Source organism: Prionailurus bengalensis, chromosome E2 (assembly GCF_016509475.1).
Source record: "Prionailurus bengalensis isolate Pbe53 chromosome E2, Fcat_Pben_1.1_paternal_pri, whole genome shotgun sequence".
NCBI lineage: Eukaryota > Metazoa > Chordata > Mammalia > Carnivora > Felidae > Prionailurus > Prionailurus bengalensis.
This window is the reverse complement of record NC_057352.1, coordinates 29,463,804-29,486,580: the sequence shown is the minus strand read 5'-3', so window position 1 is coordinate 29,486,580 and position 22,777 is coordinate 29,463,804. Positions and strand designations below refer to the sequence as shown.

General features: G+C 50.1%; 1 protein-coding gene across 1 annotated transcript; it reads left to right on the top strand.

The window, feature by feature from the left end:
- The first annotated feature begins 53 nt into the window (after positions 1–53).
- SALL1 (spalt like transcription factor 1) lies at positions 54–15,417 on the top strand. Its single transcript, XM_043599192.1, has 3 exons — positions 54–242; positions 9,233–12,666; positions 13,820–15,417. Exons 1-3 carry the CDS (start codon positions 167–169, stop codon positions 14,258–14,260), a joined length of 3,951 nt encoding a protein of 1,316 aa, XP_043455127.1. The 5' UTR covers positions 54–166; the 3' UTR covers positions 14,261–15,417.
- The last annotated feature ends 7,360 nt before the right edge of the window (positions 15,418–22,777 follow it).

Below are 22,777 nucleotides of genomic sequence, written 5' to 3'. Positions count from 1 at the left end.
AGCAGGACACATGCGCGCTGCGCCCGGGGCCGGGGAGCCGGGGAGGGGGCGGGCGGGCCGGCGGGCGGGGGGAGCCGCCGCCGCCGCCGCCGCTCGATTTCCGTAATTTTGAGAAGATTTTTTTTTAGTAATTTTTTATTCTGCCCCAGCTGATGTTTGAGCCAGCATGTCGCGGAGGAAGCAAGCGAAGCCTCAACATTTCCAATCCGACCCCGAAGTGGCCTCGCTCCCCCGGCGAGATGGTGAGTGCTCCGGCCCGCGCCGCGGACACACACACGCACACACACGCACTCGCACTCACACTCACGCACACTCGGACCCACGCACACGCGGCTGGTTTCCGCGCCCACCGCCCCGCCGCCGCCACCGCCGCCGCCGCCGGGTCCCTGTTCGCCTTTCCCACTCAGCGTATTTCTTTCTTTCCTTCCTTCTTTCTTTTTTTTTTTTTTTTTTTAATTTCTTTTTAAATTTCCAATTTGCCTGCGCCGGGCTTCCCTCCCTGGCTCGGGGAGAGCAAACACTTCTCCCGGCAGGATCTTTCCGGAGTTGTTGGGTCTTCCCGGGTAGGGGGTGGGGGGTGGGGAGGAGCTCGGCCAGGCCGGCCTGGCTCCTCCGGCCCGGCTTTTCCGGGGAGCCGCGGCCGGGGCCCGGGGAGCCGGCTGGACGCGGGGCGGGCGGAGGTCGGCCGCGCGGGGCCCCTTGCGCTCCCCGCGCTGCGCCCGGGGCCCCCGGGCAGGCCTCCGCCGCGCCGGCCCTGCCGCCCCGCGGGAAGGAAGTTTACTTGGTGCTCCGGGCTGAACTCCCAGCGTGGGGGAGCCCCCTTGTGCCGCGCCCCCCCCAAAGCGCTCACACTCCACCTGGGCCGGCGCGGCGGAATGGGGTGACTTTAGGGGCTCAGAGCTACCAGAAGACGGGGACCTGTGTCGGGGCGCCCGTGCCCGACCTGCTGGGGTCGCGGCAGGGGTGGAGGGTGCTCTTTGCTGCTGGTTCCTTCCGAGACACAGTGCAGGCGGACGGGGGACAGTGTTGGGGGCCGGCTACCCAAGTTTATCCCGGCGTCTTTTCTCCCAGTACATGCACCCCCTGCCCAGCCCCGAAGAAATCTCTAGATTGGGTGTGCTCCCGCAGAGGATCGTGGTACCCCGTGCTTCCAGGAATCGTAAGGGTCTTTTTCCAGGGCTGGTGGGGGGGGGGGCTCTCCGGCCAGAGGAGAACACCCCCTCCCCCCCGAAACAGAGGCATTGGCTTTCTCGGGTGGAGGCGACAACTGCGGGGTCCCGAAGGGAATGAACAAGTCTAGAACAAAGTTTGTGTGAGAGCGCTGAGGCCGAGAGTAGGAGAGATCCCGGCAGGGGATTTAGGGTACGGAGGGAGGACACCTCGAGTCCCTCCTTGTCCCTGAGAGGGGTTCACTTTAGGGGCCTCCGAGTTCCCAGGCCCAGCGCCGCAGGCGAAGGAGCGGCGCCCGGTTCGGTCCCCTGCACGATGCTCGCCTCTCGGCCGCGGGAGGACGAGGGCAACCCCGGCGGGGGCTCCGCGGCTCCGGATGCCACTCGGAATGCTCAAGTCCCGGGCCGCTTTTTGGGGTATGGAGGAGGGAACTGGACCCGACAGGGCTCATAAGTGTGGCCTGGGATCGGCACCTCTGTCCACTAAACTCTGCGGCCGCCCGGGCCCCGCGGTCCCCGGGCTCCTTCCCCAGAGGCCTGCTTCTCAGCAGAGCTGGGGCTTGGGGACCCGCGCAGAGCCGAGGCAAAGTCGCCGGGACTCCCACTCCCGGCACCCCGGCTGTCGGGAAAGGAGACTGCTGGCATAGGGGTCCCTGTGAGAAATTGGGGAGAACCGCGACCCGTTAAGAAAATGGCTTTACAAATATTTGCACCCCTCAACCCCAGTACTTTCCGCAGCTTCAAGCCTTACCCGAGTCTCTGCGATTTTAGTCCGCTGAGCTGAGCCCCCGAACCCCGCTTTCCACCCGAGGCCAAACCGGGGATGCGAGGTAGATCGGGGTGAAATTTACCCAAGGCCGCAGCAACAGCTCCGAATATTTTCCCCGGTTTTCTCGGCTGGTTTCTTCTTCTCGCCCCCACACCCACCTTTCCTAAAGTTTCTGGTGAGCCCTTCCGCCCCGGAATACTGTTCAAGTTCCCAATATTTGTAGGAAAAACCAAACGGGAGGAGAAGAAAGCGTTTTTTCGGGTTTGGTTTTGTTTTGTGTTTTGTTTTGTAAATTTGTACCGATTTCACACATTTTCAAAAAGGGAGCCAAAGACTCGGGGCTTCGGGCTTGGGGAAGAAATGATGTCTGGTACATCTTTGCCTTTTCGCCTGTCGCCTTCTGAATCCGGAATTTTTAATAGTTAAGGCTTCTCATAAAGCGATGGCATAAAAGGAGTTCACTACCTCTTACCATTATTATTTATTAGACTTTTTTTTTTTTTAGTTTCTTTGAGCTTTGAGGTAAGTTAATTAAGTAACTGAATCAAGTTTCCTTTTCTTTTTTTCCTCATTCTTTCTTCCTCCCTCCATCTCTTTCCTTTTTCTTCCTTTTTTTTTTTCTCCCCTAAAGCTGATTCATTGTCCTAAGAAGCAGTAAAGTGTTAGGGGCACTGTGTCCAGAGCCGCTCTCCCCTCTTTCTCACCTCTCTCCACCCCCCACCCCTTTTTTCTTCGGTGGTAATGGTTTTAGGTTATGACTGTTTTTACATGGTTGAACAATAAGTTTGGGGGAAGCTGCCTAGAGGGTAGATTTTGTAATAGGGTTACAGGATTTAGTGTGTTGTAAGAATATTAGTACACAACTAATCCTTCTCAGCGTCTGACTTACAGGAGGGCCTTGCACACTCCCCATCTTTTTATTTGGGTGCAGTTGAGAGATAAACGGACTTCAGAGTAGATGACATCTCTGGGAGTTCCCTTTCAAAAGTCACCATCTTTCCCACAAGGAATTCAGCAGTGTCTGTTCATGTCCCCACACATAACACACACTTGAAAGAGTTGATGGGGTTGGAGTGTTGTGTTTGGTTTGTTTTGGTTTTTGGTTTTGTTTGGGGGTTTCTCTTGTCACATGTATACAGGTTCCTAAATTTTTAGAAGACAGTGCCTCACTCAAGCACGAGTGTGTGTGTGTGTGTGTGTGTGTGTGTGTGTGCGCGCGCATGTGTGTGCACGCGCATACAAAGAAAGCCATAGCCATGCCCAACAGCCACACGGATAACTCCATCAGAACAAGTTCAAGAAAACAAGATTACTTGGTCAGTCTTCCAATGTTCATGTGTTAATTCTACTTGGGTGCAGCTGTAATGCCACAGACACCCTACATTAAAGTTGGGAATTTTTCTATGTCTTATGAAACCAGGATTATGGCACATATTAACTTGTCTTTTAAATAATATTCAGCGAGCCTGGAATCATTTGTAGAAAGGTGACTGCCACTGGAAAAATTATGTACTGAGATAAATCATTCTTGAGGAAGGGGACTGTTAGAATCTAATGATTTCTATGTGGGTTCTTTACTAAGCTCTGGGTTTCAGAGGGTGTGTGTGTGTGTGTGTGTGTGTGTTTTGGGGTTTTCTTCCTTGGGTGGTGGTTCTGAGATTCAAGTAACTGCAGGGATGGCCCCATTCAGACTCCATTCATTTATTAAAGTATTGTGGCACTCCGCTTTTTCAAGGAAAAGAGAATATTGGAAGAAAGATAAAAACCTCACGAACTGGAGATAAAACACTGACTCATATAAAGTATCATAAACATTCCTCTTATTTATATTAATAATGAAATTCTATTATTTACCAAAGTAATTTACTCATTGTGAGCAGCTTAATGGCAACACATTGATTTCTGGGCCCAAAAGGTTACAGAGAACTATAATTAATTGCTTTTTTTTGAAAAAACCGACACCTGCAAGATAAGGCAGTTGGAAAGAATTCATGGGTAATCAGGCCTATTTTAAGTTTGTGGCATAATGGAAGATTCTGGGTGAGAAAATGCAGTTTTGGGGGGATTTGCTTCGGGCCGCAGATACTTTCTAAAAATGGCAAAACCACACACAACAAGCAAAGTGTAGTGGGGCACGAGAGACTGGATGCAAAAGTAAATCTGTGATAGTGAACAGCTCATGGTTTCTTGTACATCAAGTTTCTCCTATGGTTTATAGGTGCAAGTGCCAATTTGTAGGTTATTCTTTGGGGACTTTATTTCACTTCTGCGTTTGCAGGTAGCAGTTCATCTCCACCCAGAGCCCTTTAGAAGGCAGAGACCCACATCTCTCATGTGGGGATCTCAGTGCGAGTGCGAGAGATCCGCCCCGACTCGCAGTTTGCTAAGTTTGTTGAAATGGTTAAAAGCCAAGCTCATAACCGGAACAAAGTCCTCGTGCGGTCTTAATTCGGTGTTTCTGAGACCTGTCCTGGTACAGCCAGCCACGTCGTCCAAAATATTCTTCGATTACCAAAGCCGCAGTGATTTAGCAGTTTAGCAAAGATGGTAAATTATCCTAAGCCCCAGCACCCCTCCCCCGGCAGAAAAAAAGTGTGTGTGCCAGGCTTTACAAAAGCTAATGTGTCGAGCTGTTTTAACCTTTGCTAGCCTCCTCCCATGCAGAGGTGACAAGGTCCAGATCATAATATGTCCTTCAGTATCTTCCCAGTGACCCCCAAATTCAGTCTTCCTGGTCACTTAGCAGGAAGTTAGCAGTTTATTTTAGTTTCACCTTATCAGCTTGGTGTCTTTTCCTAACCTTATTCCCCTGTCACCCTCAGATGCCAGACCCCCAAAGGGGAAGATTGACAGGTAGTTCCCATAGCTCAGCTTTACCCTCAAACAACAGGGATTTAGTTTCTTGTGCCTTTGCCAATGTTTATGTAGTCAAAGTTGAGATCTCGCCTTAAGGAGTCTCTCTTTTTACGCGTCACTGGAATAGGAAAGCCACAAAGAAGTTTTTGAACAAAAACCCTTGCAACTGGAACCCCATCTAGCGTTCAGTTTGATTCATCCGAGGGGAAGACATTTTCCCCCAACACAGATTGTGTACGTTAGGTGGGCTTGTATCACTGTTTAAAAAGGCGTGTCTGGACCGTGTTGTTATTTTTTCCAGAGCCTTCGCTTGTAGTCTTCCACTCAAGGATCCACTAATCCCGGCCAGAACACGGAGGGAATTGAAGCGGGCCAGTAAATGTGTCATTTGGTTGCATATCACACAGAGGAAACTTCAGACATTACGGAGAATATACAGAGCATATGTGGCAGTGTTTAAAATCTCTGTGGCATCTTGAGCTGGACATTCAGGTGGAGGCTTGTCCCAGATCGGTGCAGAACAATAATGATGATAATAAAAAGGTGAAAGACCAATCAGTCAGAAACGGTGCTGATGGCCTCTCCAAATGGGTCTCCGGGAAAGAACAGCCTGTTAAAATTATAGGCTCCACAATCCCAATCACGAGGGGTTCCATTAAAAACGTTAATGTGATCTTCAGGTAGTGGAAAGTAAAGGGAAGGATCTTTCTGAAGAGCTCCAAAAAAGAAAGCTAAATGTGGTAGAATAGGGTTGTTTTGTTTTGTTTTGTTTTGTTTTTTTCCTGGCTTGGCTAAACCTTGCCGTGTGGGGCATAGTTTTATTTTTGTTTTCACAGTAGACAGATACACTGGAACACTTCCATTTTCTGCCTCCTGTTCTGCAATGTTTGGTTGAGATGATGAAAAACTGACAAATTTGAATTGGGGGTCAAGTACCTAAATAGTACGAGAACTGAAACATCCGGGGTTTTAGCATAAACTGAATGGAGCTACAAGTTCACCCCCTTATCCTCTAAAAAAAAAAAAAATCCCAGGAAAATGCCAGAGATCTTTGTGTGTGTGCATACTCAGAAAACTACTACTTCTTAAATTTTTCCTTTGTGACTGGGATCATAAAATTAATTTGGATGCAAAACCCATAGAGAAGGAACTGGAATGTTATTTTCACCATAGCACAGGGAACAAGGCAACTGTATTTACTATAATGGGATCACCAGTTGCAATCCTGTGTAACAGATTATTGAGAAACAAGATAGCAGCCGGTCAGAAAAATGAATTGGAACACATTTGTGTGTGTGTGTGTGTGTATGTGTGTGTCTTACAACTTAAAATACTCCCTTTGGTAGTTAAAGATTCAAACTAGTCCTCATGTTTTGTCTTTGTTGCTGTTGAGCGTCTTTGTTGGAGTTCAGTTCAGAATGCAGATACATTTAAAGTTAAGAGCTATTACAGTACAGCGACACCTGCTTTTGAAATAAATCAAAATAGATACCAGAATTTTTTTTTTTTTTTGGTGTTCATAAACATCCAGAAATTAAATTAGTTGACTCGGCAGTGGAATCACATGTCAGCTTATTAAAATGTTGTGAAAATCCAAGCTGAAACATAGGCAGCTTTTTAACACCGTCTTTCTTCGAAGCAAGCAGGCATATTTTTAAGCACCTCTATTTTCCATCCAGTTAGCACGGCCCGAAATACAAAAATGTTCAGGTTGGAAAAACTTGAAAATTCTCAAGTGAGTCTTGAAGCAGCCCAAATGTAGGATTCAAGCCCAGGAAAGTAATAATCAGCGAAATCCTGTAAAGTAAGCTTCTTTTCATTTTGTCTATATATTATGAGAATATCAGATGTTTGCAAGTTATAAAGAATTAAAATGCCCTTTAATCGTGAACACAGATGTGCTAAATATTTGAAGGCAACTACGTTGTAATGTGTACAATTGATGAAGTCAGTTTTCTGATTTCCCTTGCTAGCTATTTAGTCCTGAATCTGTCATTATTTGTCTAAGCCCAGCTGACCAAGCAAAACTGTGTTTTAAAGTGGCTTTATGTTTTGATAAATGTGAGCTGCTTGAAAAGTATTTTCCACTGAATGCAGAGCTTAATAGAACATGCTGACATAATAGTTTTAATGCATTTTGTTGAAAATGTGTGAACAAACAGAATAGCTTTTGTTCCTTCATAATTGGCTGTAAAAGTACATGGAAACATAACCATTACATATGGAAATGTGCAAAGAGAAAGAAATAACATTTCTGTTGAATATATTAGGAATTGCATTTCCTAGATTAAAATAAGCATCTGAAATGGATGCATCATTTAAAATTGGTTGTCAAAATAAGAAGCTTTAAACAGAATTTTTGTCACATTATTTTTGTCCCAAGTTAAGCGACGTAACTGCAGCGAATTTCCTTTAATATTTTGTTTACATTATTTTAAGGCAGGGAGAGACACAGAAAGTGCTTAAAACAGCACCTTGAATGTGCACAGGAACCCGGTGCCAATTAAGATGATTAAACATTAAATTAAAACTGAATCATTATTGGTATTTTCTGCCACAGCCAAGATTTGTTTGGTATTGTTAGTGCATTTTGCTGCGTACCCTTGTGGAGATTAAAAGATGGGTGTTATTAGAAAAGCTAGCTTGTTGAGTATAACTTAGCTACTCAGATAACACTCACAGTGAATAAAGTGTGCCTGCATTTGGCATACTTCACCCGGGTTCCTCATCAACTCGGGCACCACGCAAGGCCAGTAGAGTTAAAGGAATTTCCAGAAGTTAGTATTTAGGTATTAATTGTATTTTCCGGAATGCAAAACTACTGAAGCTTTTTAGGATGTTTACTACAAAGAGGCAAATGGCTGACCCTTAGGAGCTGCCTCTGACGTTTACCGAAGAAGCAACATTTTGAGTTGGTATTTATTCATATTTGCAATTAGTTTTTTTCTTTCCCCCCTTGCAAGTTTTCTTGGGAGATTCAATTTGGAAGTCATGGAAACTAACTATTATCTGATTCAGTTCTGCAGAAAAGCATGCAGGGAGGTAATCCTTGAATTAAACAGTTTTTTTTTTTTTTTTTCACAGCCTTCGGAGATGACCACACACCATTTGTACAACAGAAGTTGGTGTTCCCCATGCTGGGCAAACAATAAGGCTCCATCCTGTCTTTGAATAGGATGTTAGCTTGCCGTTGGAGATTTTTATGTTTAATTTACAAATGGATCTTAGTGAGAAGAAATCTGAGCAACCAGTGGAAACAAACATGAAATAAAGGGATTTTTATAATGAAAGGTTCAGGACAATCTGTTAAACAATTGATAACACCGAATAGCCGACTGTTTTTAAAGGCATTCAGACAAGGAGAATGGCACAGCATTTGCGAACTCGAAACCAAGAATTATTTCCTCCCTTCCCCTTAACTGCACATCCTTCTATAAGTTGATGTTGAATCAGAAATGTAAATCTTCTGCCAGTTTTTTATAGATACAGAGAGCACTCTTGATGAAATATTTAGAGGCGTAACGTTGCCATTTGGAGCACAATGGCATATATAAGTTGAACGGTGGAGTGGTAGCCAGGGTTGCATTCTTTAATTTTAAAAATAAACATGCCACGGGGTGATATATAGGTGCCAGGCAGGCCTTGTAACGGATTATGATCACTGTGTTTCTCTTCGTTGTGTGTGTGTGTGTGTGTGTGTGCGCGCGCGTGTGTGTGTGCGCGCGTGTGTGTGTGCGCGCGTGTGTGTGTGCGCGCGTGTGTGCGCATGCGTGCGCGCTGCTTTCTTGTTTGTATTCAACTGAGTCTTGAGCAGCCTGGAGGATTTGTTACTGGTGTGGCTAAAGCGTGTTTGTCACGGGTAGGCCTCGGCTCAGGTTCTAGGTAGGGGCTGGAGGTGATTTTTAAGTTGTCAGTCCTCAGCTTGGTGATCCGCATTTCTCTCCCGTCCCTTGTCAACAACTGATTGGAATCTGAATGACTACAAATTAGTTTAGTGACAGAACAAACTGTCACAGATATCTCTGAATCAGTTGAAAATGAATAAGGTTGACAGAAACTCAAGAGCCTAATAAGTCCTCAGAATGGTTGCTGGGCCCTCTCTGGATGAGTAGACAATAAGGTGTATAAAATATTGGAAATCAATAGTGGCCTATGGAATTGCATTATGCACTGATGTCTTCAGTTCGCAGTATTTTATATTTTGATGGATTATCTGAAGACCGTGGCTATCTGAGATGCCGGATGGATAGGGATTCCTCCACACCCCTAAGATTTAATTATGAACGTTCTTGGGTAGTATCGACTGCTTTTCCAGGGGCAAGAGTGTTGAGTTTGGAAGACAGAAAACAATGGATCAACCTCCCTCTGGTTGCGAAGGCGCGGGTGACCCTGTGTGGCCCGGCCCCCTTTCTAACCCTGCCCCTTTTGATGTTTGCAGGAGACGCAGAGAAAGGTCAACCAAATCGCACCACCAAGAGCAAGGACGCCCACGTGTGTGGCCGGTGCTGTGCTGAGTTCTTTGAGTTATCGGATCTTCTCCTCCACAAGAAGAACTGCACTAAAAATCAATTAGTTCTCATCGTCAATGAGAGCCCGGCCACCCCGCCCGACACCTTCACTCCCAGTCCCCCTCCCGATAACCCCGACGAACAAATGAATGACACCGTGAACAAAACGGATCAGGCCGACGGCGGCGACCTTCCGGAACACGGCGGACGCGACAGGGAAGAGTCCATGGAGGTGGAGGCCCCGGTGGCGGCTAACAGAGGTGGCGGTGGCGCCCTGGGGGGGGGCGGGAGCGGGGTCACCCCAGGCTGCAGCGGCGGCCCCTCCACAGGTACCTCAGCGATCACAACCTCTCTACCTCAACTCGGGGACCTGACGACACTGGGCAACTTCTCCGTGATCAACAGCAACGTCATCATCGAGAACCTGCAGAGCACCAAGGTGGCGGTGGCCCAGTTCTCGCAGGAGGCGAGGTGCGGCGGGGCCTCCGGAGGCAAGCCGGCCGTCCCGGCCCTCATGGAGCAGCTCCTCGCCCTGCAGCAACAGCAGATCCACCAGCTGCAACTGATCGAGCAGATCCGTCACCAAATATTGCTGTTGGCTTCTCAGAACGCAGACTTGCCAACATCTTCGAGTCCTTCTCAAGGTACTTTACGAACATCTGCCAACCCCTTGTCCACACTAAGCTCCCATTTATCTCAGCAGCTGGCGGCGGCAGCTGGATTGGCACAGAGCCTCGCCAGCCAGTCTGCCAACATCAGCGGTGTGAAACAGCTGCCCCCCCTCCAGCTACCTCAGAGCACTTCTGGCCACACCCTCCCACCCAACAGCGGCGCTTCCCCCAGCATTAACATCTTGGCGGCAGCGGTGACCACCCCGTCCTCGGAAAAAGCGGCTTCGAGCGCCGGCGCCTCCCACGCCAGCCACCCCGCAGCCTCGGCGGCGTCGTCACCAGCTTTTGCAATAAGCAGTTTGTTAAATCCTGCGTCCAGTGCACTTCTACCTCAGCCGGCCCCCGCTAACTCGGTTTTCCCCAGCCCTTTGCCCCACATCGGAACAACTGCGGAGGACTTAAACCCCTTGTCCGCCTTGGCCCAGCAAAGAAAAAGCAAGCCACCAAATGTCACCGCCTTCGAAGCGAAAAGCGCTTCGGATGAGGCGTTCTTCAAACACAAGTGCAGGTTCTGCGCGAAGGTCTTCGGGAGCGACAGTGCCTTGCAGATCCACCTGCGCTCCCACACCGGCGAGAGGCCGTTCAAGTGCAACATCTGTGGGAACAGGTTCTCCACCAAGGGGAACCTCAAAGTCCACTTCCAGCGCCACAAAGAGAAATACCCTCATATCCAGATGAACCCCTATCCCGTGCCTGAGCATCTGGACAATATCCCCACGAGCACCGGCATCCCGTACGGCATGTCCGTCCCTCCGGAGAAGCCGGTCACCAGCTGGCTAGACACCAAGCCGGTCCTGCCCACTCTGACCACTTCGGTCGGCCTGCCGTTGCCCCCGACCCTCCCGAGCCTCGCACCCTTCATCAAGACCGAAGAGCCAGCCCCGATCCCCATCAGCCATTCTGCCAGCAGCCCCCCGGGCTCAGTCAAAAGTGACTCCGGGGCCCCCGAGGCGGCCACGCGAAACCCGGGCGGGCTCGCAGAGGAGGCCGAAGGGCCCCCCGCGCTACCCTCCGGTGGCAAAAGCGAGGACGGCACCGTGGCCCCCAGCTCTGCCCCGGCAGCCAGCGGCAGCTCTCTGAGCTCCCCGGCGGTGGCGACGGCCGACGGTGGCCCCGGGAGGGCCACCGCTTTCACCAACCCCTTGTTGCCGCTCATGTCTGAGCAGTTCAAGGCCAAGTTTCCTTTCGGGGGGCTCTTGGACTCGGCCCAGGCATCAGAGACCTCCAAGCTTCAGCAGTTGGTAGAGAACATTGACAAGAAGGCCACTGACCCCAACGAGTGTATCATCTGCCACCGGGTCCTCAGCTGTCAGAGCGCCCTAAAGATGCATTACCGGACGCACACCGGGGAGAGGCCCTTTAAGTGTAAGATCTGCGGCCGGGCTTTCACCACGAAAGGGAACCTCAAAACCCACTATAGCGTCCACCGTGCTATGCCCCCGCTCAGAGTCCAGCATTCCTGCCCCATCTGCCAGAAGAAGTTCACGAACGCCGTGGTCCTGCAGCAGCACATCCGAATGCACATGGGAGGTCAGATCCCCAACACCCCAGTCCCCGACAGCTACCCCGAGTCCATGGAGTCCGACACGGGCTCCTTCGACGAGAAGAATTTCGATGACCTGGACACCTTCTCCGACGAAAACATGGAGGACTGTCCTGAGGGCAGCATCCCCGATACGCCCAAGTCCGCGGACGCGTCCCAGGACAGCTTATCTTCTTCGCCTTTGCCCCTAGAGATGTCAAGCATCGCTGCTTTGGAAAATCAGATGAAGATGATCAGCGCCGGCCTGGCGGAGCAGCTGCAGGCCAGCCTGAAGTCCATGGAGAACGGCTCCGTTGAGGGGGACGTCCTGACCAACGATTCGTCCTCGGTGGGCGGCGACATGGAGAGCCAGAGTGCAGGCAGCCCGGCCATCTCAGAGTCTACCTCTTCCATGCAGGCTCTGTCCCCGTCCAACAGCACCCAGGAGCTCCGCAAGTCCCCCGGCACGGAGGAGAAGCCCCAGAGGGCAGTCCCGAGCGAGTTCGCCAACGGCCCGTCCCCCACCCCGGTGAACGGTGGGGCTCTGGATTTGACGTCCAGCCACGCAGAGAAAATCATCAAGGAAGATTCTTTGGGGATCCTCTTCCCTTTCAGAGACCGGGGTAAATTTAAAAATACTGCTTGCGACATTTGTGGCAAAACCTTTGCTTGTCAGAGTGCCTTGGACATTCACTACAGAAGTCATACCAAAGAGAGACCATTTATTTGCACGGTTTGCAATCGCGGCTTTTCCACAAAGGGTAATTTGAAGCAGCACATGTTGACACATCAGATGCGGGACCTACCATCACAGCTCTTTGAGCCCAGCCCCAACCTCGGCCCCAATCAGAACTCGGCGGCGATCCCCGCCAGCTCGTTGTCATCTCTCATCAAGACAGAGGTCAACGGCTTCGTGCACGTCACGCCTCAGGACAGCAAGGACACCTCCACCGGTCACGTCCCCTCTGGGCCTCTGTCCTCCTCTGCCACGTCCCCAGTTCTGCTCCCGGCTCTGCCCAGGAGAACCCCCAAACAGCATTACTGTAACACGTGTGGCAAGACCTTCTCCTCGTCGAGTGCCCTGCAGATTCACGAGCGAACTCACACTGGAGAGAAACCCTTTGCTTGCACTATTTGTGGGAGAGCTTTCACGACAAAAGGCAATCTGAAGGTACCTCACTCTGTCTGTCCCTCACACCCCCCCCCCCGCCCCCACCCGCCCAGCCAGCCAGCAGCCCCGATAACCACGCAGGGAGAGGGCGTTCTCGCCGGGGCACCTGCCGCACGTGGCCCACCGCGGCCAGGCGCCCGCGCGGGTCAGGGTCGGGGCAGGTGTCTCGGGGCGGGCCGCAGCCTGCTGGACGTGAGAGCACATTGAATAATTTGGTGCCCCAGCGAAGCAGCTGCCCATCTCTTGCTGTCTCGCTAAGTGCACCAAATGAATTGCCTCACCTACCGAGTGCGACAGCCCGGCGTTGCCATGGGGTATTGATTAAAGACCTCCACGTGGCCTGCGAGCAGCCCGTATCACTTAATAATTACAGTCCTCCTCGGCGGATGCATCTGTTTTTCACAAGTATGCAGCCCAGCGTGGCTTGCTCTCCTAAAAACCATCACGTCACTGCTCGGCTAAATGGGTATTATGATAATTGATTATACATTTCCTCCCGATATGTGTTGGAAATAAAGCAAATATGCTTAGGTTCTAGAGCAACAGTTGAGTGCTCTCACTGTGTACATTTTTTGTTGACAGAGTATCTCTCTAGAGATCGCTGCCAGTAATGTGAGATGAATAATTACTTTCTGGCTCTTTCTCGCCGCGCACGGGCCCTGCGATGGGCAATCTGCGAGGGGTACTTTCTTCCCATCTGCAGAGGACGTTTATAGGGTAAAGGGTGTCAGATACAATACTTACCATTGCAATGAGAGTGGACATAACAATTCTAACCCTGAAAGGATCTATCTGCGACAGCCTGGCCTGCTGGAGGCCATTATAAACTAAATACGGGTAATAAAAAAAGAGTAAGTAAGGCCGGCATCTTTGCCCAGGAAGAGGGAAGGCGGCCCAGGGCTGGGGAGAAGCGAGCGCGTTATTAGGAGGCGGCCGGAGTGGACAGCTCCCGTTACCTTCTCCACTATCTGGCGCTTAATGAGAATAGACATGTAGGCCACTTGCTTTGTCTGGTGTTGGGATATGAGCGGAGACAGATTCAACTATTAAGCTTCTCCCTTCCTCTCTCTCTCTCTCTCTCTCTCTCTCTCTCTCTCCCTTTTTTTTTTTTCTTTGCCCCCTTCCCACCCCCGCCCCTTTGCCCTCCTCTCAGGTACACATGGGCACTCACATGTGGAATAGCACGCCTGCACGACGGGGTCGGCGGCTCTCTGTGGATGGCCCCATGACATTTCTAGGAGGCAATCCTGTCAAGTTCCCAGAAATGTTCCAGAAGGATTTGGCGGCAAGGTCAGGAAGCGGGGATCCTTCCAGCTTCTGGAATCAGTATGCAGCGGCACTCTCCAACGGGCTGGCGATGAAGGCCAATGAGATCTCCGTCATTCAGAATGGCGGCATCCCTCCAATTCCTGGAAGCCTCGGCAGCGGGAGCAGCTCACCTATTAGTGGGCTGACGGGAAATCTGGAGAAGCTCCAGAACTCAGAGCCCAGCGCTCCACTGGCCGGCCTGGAGAAGATGGCCAGCAGTGAGAACGGAACCAACTTCCGTTTCACCCGCTTCGTGGAGGACAGCAAAGAGATTGTCACAAGTTAAAGCAACCCTGGCTGGCTGGAGAAATAACAACCCCCTTCCAGAAGGAGACCCACTGTTGCCTCCTCCCCCCCCCCCACCCCTTCCCTCCTGGTTCCCCCAGATCTATGAACTACAACATGATGAAGACATTCTTTTGTACTTTGTTCAACTTCTAGAGTTATAAGAAAGCTTATTTATTAGTGATATAACCTTGCTTTGCAAACAGAATGCAAGCGTTAACTTTGGTCTTCTGTATTTTGGACTAAATACTAATTGACTAGAGCGCTGTAACATTTATGGCAATCACAAGTTGCCCTGCTAGGCGGTCTTAATCTGGCATTAACTTATTTTCTATATCCGGTTTAATATGAATCTGGTGTTAATGCAATGCCTCAGTGATGCATTAGATCTCTAATAAAGTCTGTATATAAATGTACACTTTGATCCTGCTGGGAAATTTTATCAGCAAACACATTGTCTAATCTTTCTAAACAAATTTAAGCAAAGGACTGGAAGTACAGACTGATCAATGTGGTTCTTTGAAAGGTTTGGGGTTTTTTTGTTTCATTTTATGGTTTTTTTTTTGGTTTTTTGGGTTTTTTTTTTTTTTTTTACTCTAAAATTCAACCTGCTTTTTTTTTTTTTTTTGGTAGATTTAACCATTTCCGTTTTGAACTGCGATTTGTATTGTGCTTTTTACTTGAGTCGTCCTCAATGTTGATAAGCTTCTGTACAGTAATAAGCACGCAGAATTCTTTAGAGAAAATACAAGTGTTGTTTTGGTAGTTGAAACTGAGACGTAACATTTTGCCTTGTAGGTATATTCACAATAGAAAATTTGTGCTGGAATTTCACAATGCTGCTAAGTATAGCATCTTGAACAACCTTCAGTGGAGAAAATGTAGATGCTCTTGTATATACAATAAGAAATATCACTTTCATTAAAATGTACATACGTTCCTTACAAGAGCAAATGCTTCTTCTTGATCAAGAGAGCAGGTATAGTGTTCGTTTATTTTGTATTAGGTATGGAAGGAAAAAATTGGACTGTTACATGCACTTTCTTGGAAAGTTGAAAGGAAAGGGGGGGTCCAATTTCTTTAACATTTAATACTTACTAACAACAGAGATACTGTAATTTTACTCAAGTAATCAAATACATTTTTTTTTGCAACAGATAAAACAAAATACTGTGTCTGTGTTTTTAGAGTGCATTTCTATGTAGCCAGGGCCCGAAATGTATTTTAACATTTCCCCAGGCACTAGTAAGTAGTGTATGTGAGTGTGTATCTCTCTCTCTCTCTCTCTCTCTCTCTCTCTAAATAAGGAATTGTAAAAGGCGTCACAGTAACAGGTTTGCATGGCCTGTGGATTTTTTTTCTTTTCCTTTCTTTTTTTCTTTTTTTCCTTTTTTCTTTTTCATTTGGAGGATCTCAGTATTTTCCCAGTTCTCTATGGCTTGTTTGGGCACACGGCTCACACACACCCCCCACTCCCTCCCCCCCCCCCCCGAAAAAAACCCCAGGAAAAATGAAAGGAAATAAAAAGTGGTTATGTTAACTGGGACATGTGGCCCATTTAGACTTCAGGTTTATTTCAAGTATGTTGATTTCTCTTCCTTTGATTCAGTTGCTTTTTTCAGGCAGGGAGAGCAGCGTGGCCGGAGAATTCCCGATGCAGGGGGGGGGGGGGGGGGCGGGGGGGGGCAGTTATATAATCTGACTCTGAAACTAGGCCTCAACCCAGAGAGGTCAACATGTTCTTTAATTAGGCTTTCAAACATTTAAACACACATAAGTATTTGAAAGAAAGAGTCCAATAAGATTTGAGCATTTCATCATCAAAATTCAATCTGATTCTTCCTCTCTCCCTTTTATTATAGGGGAAACATGTTTTCTTCCTGAGCACTATTTTGGGGTGAGCAAACGGACAGGGTGGAAGTTAGTGTCTACAGGGGTCTGCGATTTGTTTCTTTCAGGGAGGTGGTGAGCCGCCTGCAGCGGGTGGCCCTGCGCCCAGGTAAGGGACACGCTTCGGGTCGCCTCCCACTAGAAGTCTGCACTGGGACGCAGGCCACTCCAAGCTGTGTGGCTCAGCTTGGGGGCCCAGGCCAGGACAACGTGGGGGCGGGCGCCCCCAAAGCAGGAGAGCATGCGGGTGGGGCTGTGCTCAGAGTCCGGGTGTGCGGAGATCTGCCCGACACTTCACCGCGCGAACACTGAGGGACTGCGCCTCCGCGGTCCCGGCCACGCGCCCCAAGACAGACGCCTTTGCTCAAGAGTGGGGACGCCAGGGAAGGCCGCAGTTCTGGCCAGAAGCTCTTGTCCTACGCGGGCCAGAGGGGACGTTTCCGTGGCGGAGGGGGCGTCCTTCCCCTTCCCAAGCCTGGGCGCGGCGACGCGGGGGCGCCCCGGGCCGCGTGGCCTCAGGGTCGGGGCGCTCCTCCCGGAAGCGGCCCCTGCGCCCCGGGCCGGCGCCTGGGGACAGGCTGAGGGGATCGGAGCCGCGGGCCACCAAGAAGGGCGGGCTCGCAGTGCCCCCTGGGCGCACTGCGCTGCGGCGCCCCTGCGACCCTCCCTCCGCTCCAGGGGGTGGGGGGGCCGCGGACTGAGCCCCGACAACCGTCCCAGGCGCACGCCCGCCGGCGGCCCCCGCTCGCCGCCCCCCAGCCCGGGACTCCCACCCGCCCAGCCGCCCGGCCGCCCGCGGGGTCAAGGCCCTGAGCCACCCCGGGCTGCGCGTCCGTTTCCGCGAGGCGGGCGGTCCGGGCCGGGAGCAGGGCAGTTGTTTCTTTTTCCCTGCTCACCACCAACCTCCTCCCATCTAGGTTTTCTGGAAGAGAGTTAAGGGGAGCAAAGGCTACTTTTTGGTTAGACAGACTTCCCCAGGCATCCGAAGCCCTTAACGGAAGGTCAGAGCCCTGGGGTCCCGGTCTCTCCGCCCCCCCCCCGACCCCGCTTCCCTGCGCCTTTGTCCCTGCCTCTCCATCTATCGATCCATGGACTATCTCTCTAACCTATTGATCATTACCTGCCCACTCGCCTTGCCCTTCATTTCCAATTCATTTCCAAATCGAGGATCGTCCTCAGCCCTCCTGCCCCCTCACTCTGCCATCCCTACACTCGGCCTTTGGGCTCAGCCCAGCAGAAGAGAAACGGATTCATATTTGTAAAGCAACACAGTTTCTTTTAGGGCGGCCCACGTTAACGCGCCGCCACACCCCGCCCGCTGCCCCTTCTGACACTCGAGGTACGTGGAGGCAGTTTGGAAACCAAGGGGGACCGAATTCCCTGGGTTGCTACCGCCCAGAATGATGATAGCGAAGTTCCCAACATTTTTGAACTAAAAATATTGACTTTGGTGACATGTGTCCCCCCACTTCCTTCTAAAAAAAAAAAAAATGTGAATTGGAAAAATATTGGAAAGTACAGCGAATAAGGGAACAAACCGCCTTGTGCCCATGGCTCAAATTTGCAATCCTTAGCAACTTGTCGGGGTTTCTTCTTCTTCTTTTTTTTTTTTTTGACTATGCTTTTCTTTTTCTCCCTTGTGTCTCTCTGTGTCACTGTCATTCTCTTCCCTTCTTCTCTTGCCCTTTCTCTTCCTGTGTCGGTCTTTCCTTATATCCCTTTGTGTTTCTTCTTTCTCCCCCCCCCCCCCCCCCGCATGTGCACTGCGCTCCCCTATACACAACACAGACACGCACGCGCGTGGGCTTCCTTCTTTGTGGCAAATATTCTTGCAAGAGCAGTTTAGTGATTGACAAGGACCTGGGGAGGAATAAGGAAGAGAGAGACCAATCACAGACCCAAGCTGCCCAAGACACCCCCTGGAGCCCAGGGGCTCTGTGGGAGTGGGGTGGAGTCAGGGAAGAAACAGGTTCCCGCAGATCAGTTAAGAGACACCTGAAGCTAACCCTCAGTTTTTGATTTTTCTATCTCAGTCCTCATGGGCCAGGTTTAGTCGAGCGACTTTCATAAATTGGGGGAAAGGGGGACAGGGGACAGTTGTCGGTTTTTTGGTTTTTTTTTTGAATTAGAAAAAGGGTTCATACAGAAAATCTGAAATGATTTGCAGTTGACATAAACTTCTCGCCGTAGATTATTTGCTTATTGTTTTTGGCGTGTTGTGAATGTCAAGAATGAGAGAGCCTAAAAGGGAGAAAAAAAGGTGGGAGAAAAGAAAAAGGTCCCACTCTGTTAAAATCTAGCAGCCCTGCTAGAAAAATAAAGCATCGGCACCTTAACTAAGAGTCACACACTCAACCCCGAGTGAAACAAATGTCAGAGGGGTAACAAAGTGGGAAAAAATGCAAAGTGAATTTCAAAGGGTTGCCCAGTAAAGCGCAATCTGAGATTCACAGAAAGTGGAGACGACGGATAAGACAGGAATTAGGTCATCTCGTCCAGACCCCAGGAAATATGTTTAGATCAAAGCCTGCTCCGTTAGAATAAACAAAACAGGGCCCATTGGGCCCTACCAATATTTTCATGTCCGTGCTAAGAGCTGCTAATCTAACTGGCTGTATTTGATGACAGGGGGGGTAAAAATCACAACTGTAAAAATGACTAAGTAAAAAAAAAAGTCCTCTCAACTATAATAGGAAGATAAAGATTTAGATTTGAGCTAAAAAGTAACAAGATCCAGGCCCCAGATCAACACAAACTTCCTGGAATGTTCGCACTAACTAAATTATCTAATCTCAAACCTATTGTTTGTCCTCTCACCGCCCCCCCACCCCCACCCCACAACCCATGCAATTGAGTATACCAGATGATTTACATAAAAAATTGTTAAATTTTAACTGTGGTCTAAAAGCATGGGCAGGAGGCCGACTTTTGGGTTCACTTACTTTACATTCCTTAAGGACCTACCCCCCGCTAACCCCACTGTCGCCTGCCCCCACCCCAGGCAGTTGTTGGGGGTCCCATGCTGGCCTTTATTGTTATGGATGGTTCTTTAAGGCCAGTCTTCTGAGTGTGGGCTCTTTCCACTGAGGGCTGATAGACAGAGCTTCTGTCATAGAAGCCAGGCTTGGGGCCACACCATTCAGCAGCCCCTCATATTTTAGCAGCTAAGCCCAAGTACTGTGTAAGGCTTTCTTTCACAGCGGAGTTGATCGCCTTAAACCAACTGCCAGGGAACATTTGATAGATAGAAACATCCAGAAACGGGACAGGAAATCCCAGAGAAGGAAAATTCACCCAGGCTAAATCCTGGGTTGTAGTTCCTTGCTGAGCCTGGTTTCCTCTTAACTGTTTAAACATATGATTTGGCTCTACTTGTGTTTCTACATCCATCTGAGCTCTCAAGTGTAACAAAGACTCAGGGACCGCCTGTCCGCCCCCTCTAAAGCCAGGACGACGGGGGTGGGGCGTGTGACAGGCCCTTATAAACACCACCAGCAACAGGCCGTCTTATGTGTGGGGCCTGTGGCCACTCACCTTGCAGAGGGCAAATGCAGGATCGGCTTGTTACTTACCGTCCGTGGAGGACTTTGAAAGACCGTGTTAGAGGCCCCACAAATGAATCCTTCCTTGTAAGACCCAGGGTAGGACCCCATCCAGCTTGCCAAGTGCAGCTGAATCCCGATGCAGCACAGGTGATTAGGGCCCGGATGCGGAGAGGTCAGAGGTCCCATCATCTTGGTGTAACCACAGCCGCATCCAGTATGAGGCCTGGACAGTCACTTACAAACGTGGGTACACATGTACACGTGGCAGGGCCCCACTCCTGCTTGTAAGGGCCAGCAGCCTGTCTCACTGCTTCCGTATTCAGGATGTGGGGGTGCTTCTACGTGGCCACTGTCACCAGATGACAAAACCGAGTCCCAGAGAGCAGAGAAGGGAACACCTGGACCCCAGGAGACCTGGAGCTGTCACTTGCTTGATAACCAGCTCCAGGGTGCAGGTCTGACTTGCCCTGCTCCGTGGACCACTTTCCCCACCTGCGCCACGATTTCCATCAATATTTCCAGTAGCTTCCGTCGGACTCTTTACCATGTTCCCCATTTCGCATTATCAGAGTTCTGCTTCTCCTCTTACTTAGCTGATGATTTCATTTAAGTTACTCCCTTTTAAAAACTTAAGCACGTTTGTTTTCGAAGGAATAGGAAACACCAAATTTGACTCTGTTCAAGAGTCTTCCCAGTCCCGTGCAGGAGAAATCTTACCATTCGTATCCACTCAGTGCTGTGCCCCAAATCCGAATAGCACCAACACATCCAGCTACTCTGTCCTTTCCTAATTTTCCAGCTGTCTCTTGTTTTAGACAAGTGTGAGGTCTGTGGGTCTTAGCGGCTTTTTTTCCCTGGTCGCCAACCCAACCCTCTGCTTGTCAGCACACCTTGGCACTGGCCCAGTGTTTCTCAGGCTGTGGGCTGGGACCCGCGGGTGCATTATAAAATCAGTCTAGTAGGTCATTATTTTTAAAACGTAGTTATTTTTAAAATGTAATAGGATAGGGACGCCTGGGTGGCTCAGTCGGTTAGGCGTCCGACTCTTGATTTCGGCTCAGGTCGTGATCTCGCTGTTCCTGAGTTCGAGCCGTGCATCGGGTTCTGCACTGGCAGCACAGAGCCTGCTTGGGATTCTCTCTTACTCTCTGCCCCTCCCCTGCTCGCTCTCTCTTTCTCTCTCAAAACAAATAAACATTTCAAACATGTAATAGACGAGAAACTGTCAGGACACATCACACTGGAGAGTAAGGGTACGTAAGTAGTGTCCTGCTCATTTCAGACGTGTGTGCGTGTGCACGTGCGTGGGTGTGCTAGGACACGTTGACAAACGCACTCAGCATGGATTGCCATCAGAAAAGTTGGAAAGTCACTTACAAAGGCCCTGGGAAATGCGGTTCTCCCCTCTCTTTCTCAGCTGAAATCACGGCACCAGGGGCCTTAGAGGAGACCGGCAGTCAGGGGTGGGGTGAGGAACAGCGGCGTAGCCTAGATGTTCTCTGCAATTGCTCATCCCTTGGGCAGAGTTTTCTAGCTGCCACTCCCGCAAGAAAAGAGAGGCTAGCGGCCAGGCTCACGGGCCGGCCTGTGCGTGTTCCCCTCCTGGGCCGCTCCCCATGGAAGATGTTAAAAGCATTTTTGCTGTAAAGGGGATTTCTCCCTAAAGGCGCACAGGAGGGCAAAAGAGAAAAACCAAGGCTGAGTACTGAAGCTTAATTGGTGTGTGGGAAGATCCCTCCCCCTCCTTCCCCCATTAAGATCTCTCCCCCCACCAGTGGCCATTGGGTCCTGGCTCTCAGGTACCTAAAGTCACTTCCCTTCAGTATCGTGCCATTTCTGAGCATCCTTAGTCACTGGGCTCACTGTGCGGCTTACCATGGCCTAACAGTATGTGGTCCTGAGCAATCGTCCCTAGAAGAGTCCTTTCCAGAAACACCGCTCAGGTAGGGAGGTTGTCTGTGGACTTCAGCAGAGATCTCACACTTTTTTTACAATTTTTTTTTAACATGTATTTATTATTGAGAGACAGAGAGAGACAGAGCATGAGCAGGGGAGGAGTAGAGAGAGAGGGAGACACAGAATCCGAAGCAGGTTCCAGGCTCCGAGCTGTCAGCACAGAGCCCGACGCAGGGCTCAAACTCATGGACCGCGAGATCATGACCTGAGCTGAAGTCGGGCGCTCAATTGACTGAGCCACCCAGGCGCCCCAACAAAGATCTCATTCTAACAGACACCTACATGTGCCTGTGAGCGCGCACACATTGACCGGAGTCTCCAGAGCTAGGAGGGCCCGGGAAGGCGCTTCTTTGTATAGAAGTGAGTCTGAGAGCTGGGGCCTGAGTTATTGATATTTATCCTTCCCAATCTCAGTCCAGTGCTTCTAATGTAAATTCTAATAAAAAGAGTTGCTACGGTAGCTCACGGTTATGGGCACCAGTTTTGGGCTTGGCCACTTGGCTGGCTTTGGCCAGTCACAGGAGGCAGATGTGATGGCGTGAGTTCCAAACCCGAGGCCTCAAGATGGCCGCCTACTGGTGCCCTTGTGCCTCTGCATCAGAGCCAGAAGAACGTTCCCACCGATCTCGGGGAAAAGAGTAGAGTAGAGGCGACATGGAGCAGAGCCACCGCCCCCCACCACCCGCCAGGTCCAACCTAGATCAGCCAAGCGCCCGCCTGCCTCCGTGCCTCAGTGAGCCCAGCTGAGCAGAGCCTACCCACACATCTGTGAGCATAGGTGGGTGTTGCTTAACCCGCCGACCTTACAGGGGGTTTCTTACTAACCATCGCTGGGGCCGTCGTTAGCCATTTTTCTGAGATGTATTTAGTAATTATGAAATGTTAGCTATCGTTTTAGGTGGCTTACTTGAATTAACTCATTTAATCCCTGTAAGGACCGCATGGGGTGGGTCCGATCGCTGTGCCCATTTTATGGATAAGGAAACTGAGGTACAGAGAGACGAACTGAAATGTCTAAGGGCACACACCTGGTAAAGGGAATTTAAACCCAGACAGCCCCGCTCCAGAATACGCATGCTTAGCTTTTAACCACCATGCCACCTTTTCACCCTGTCTCAAATCCTTCC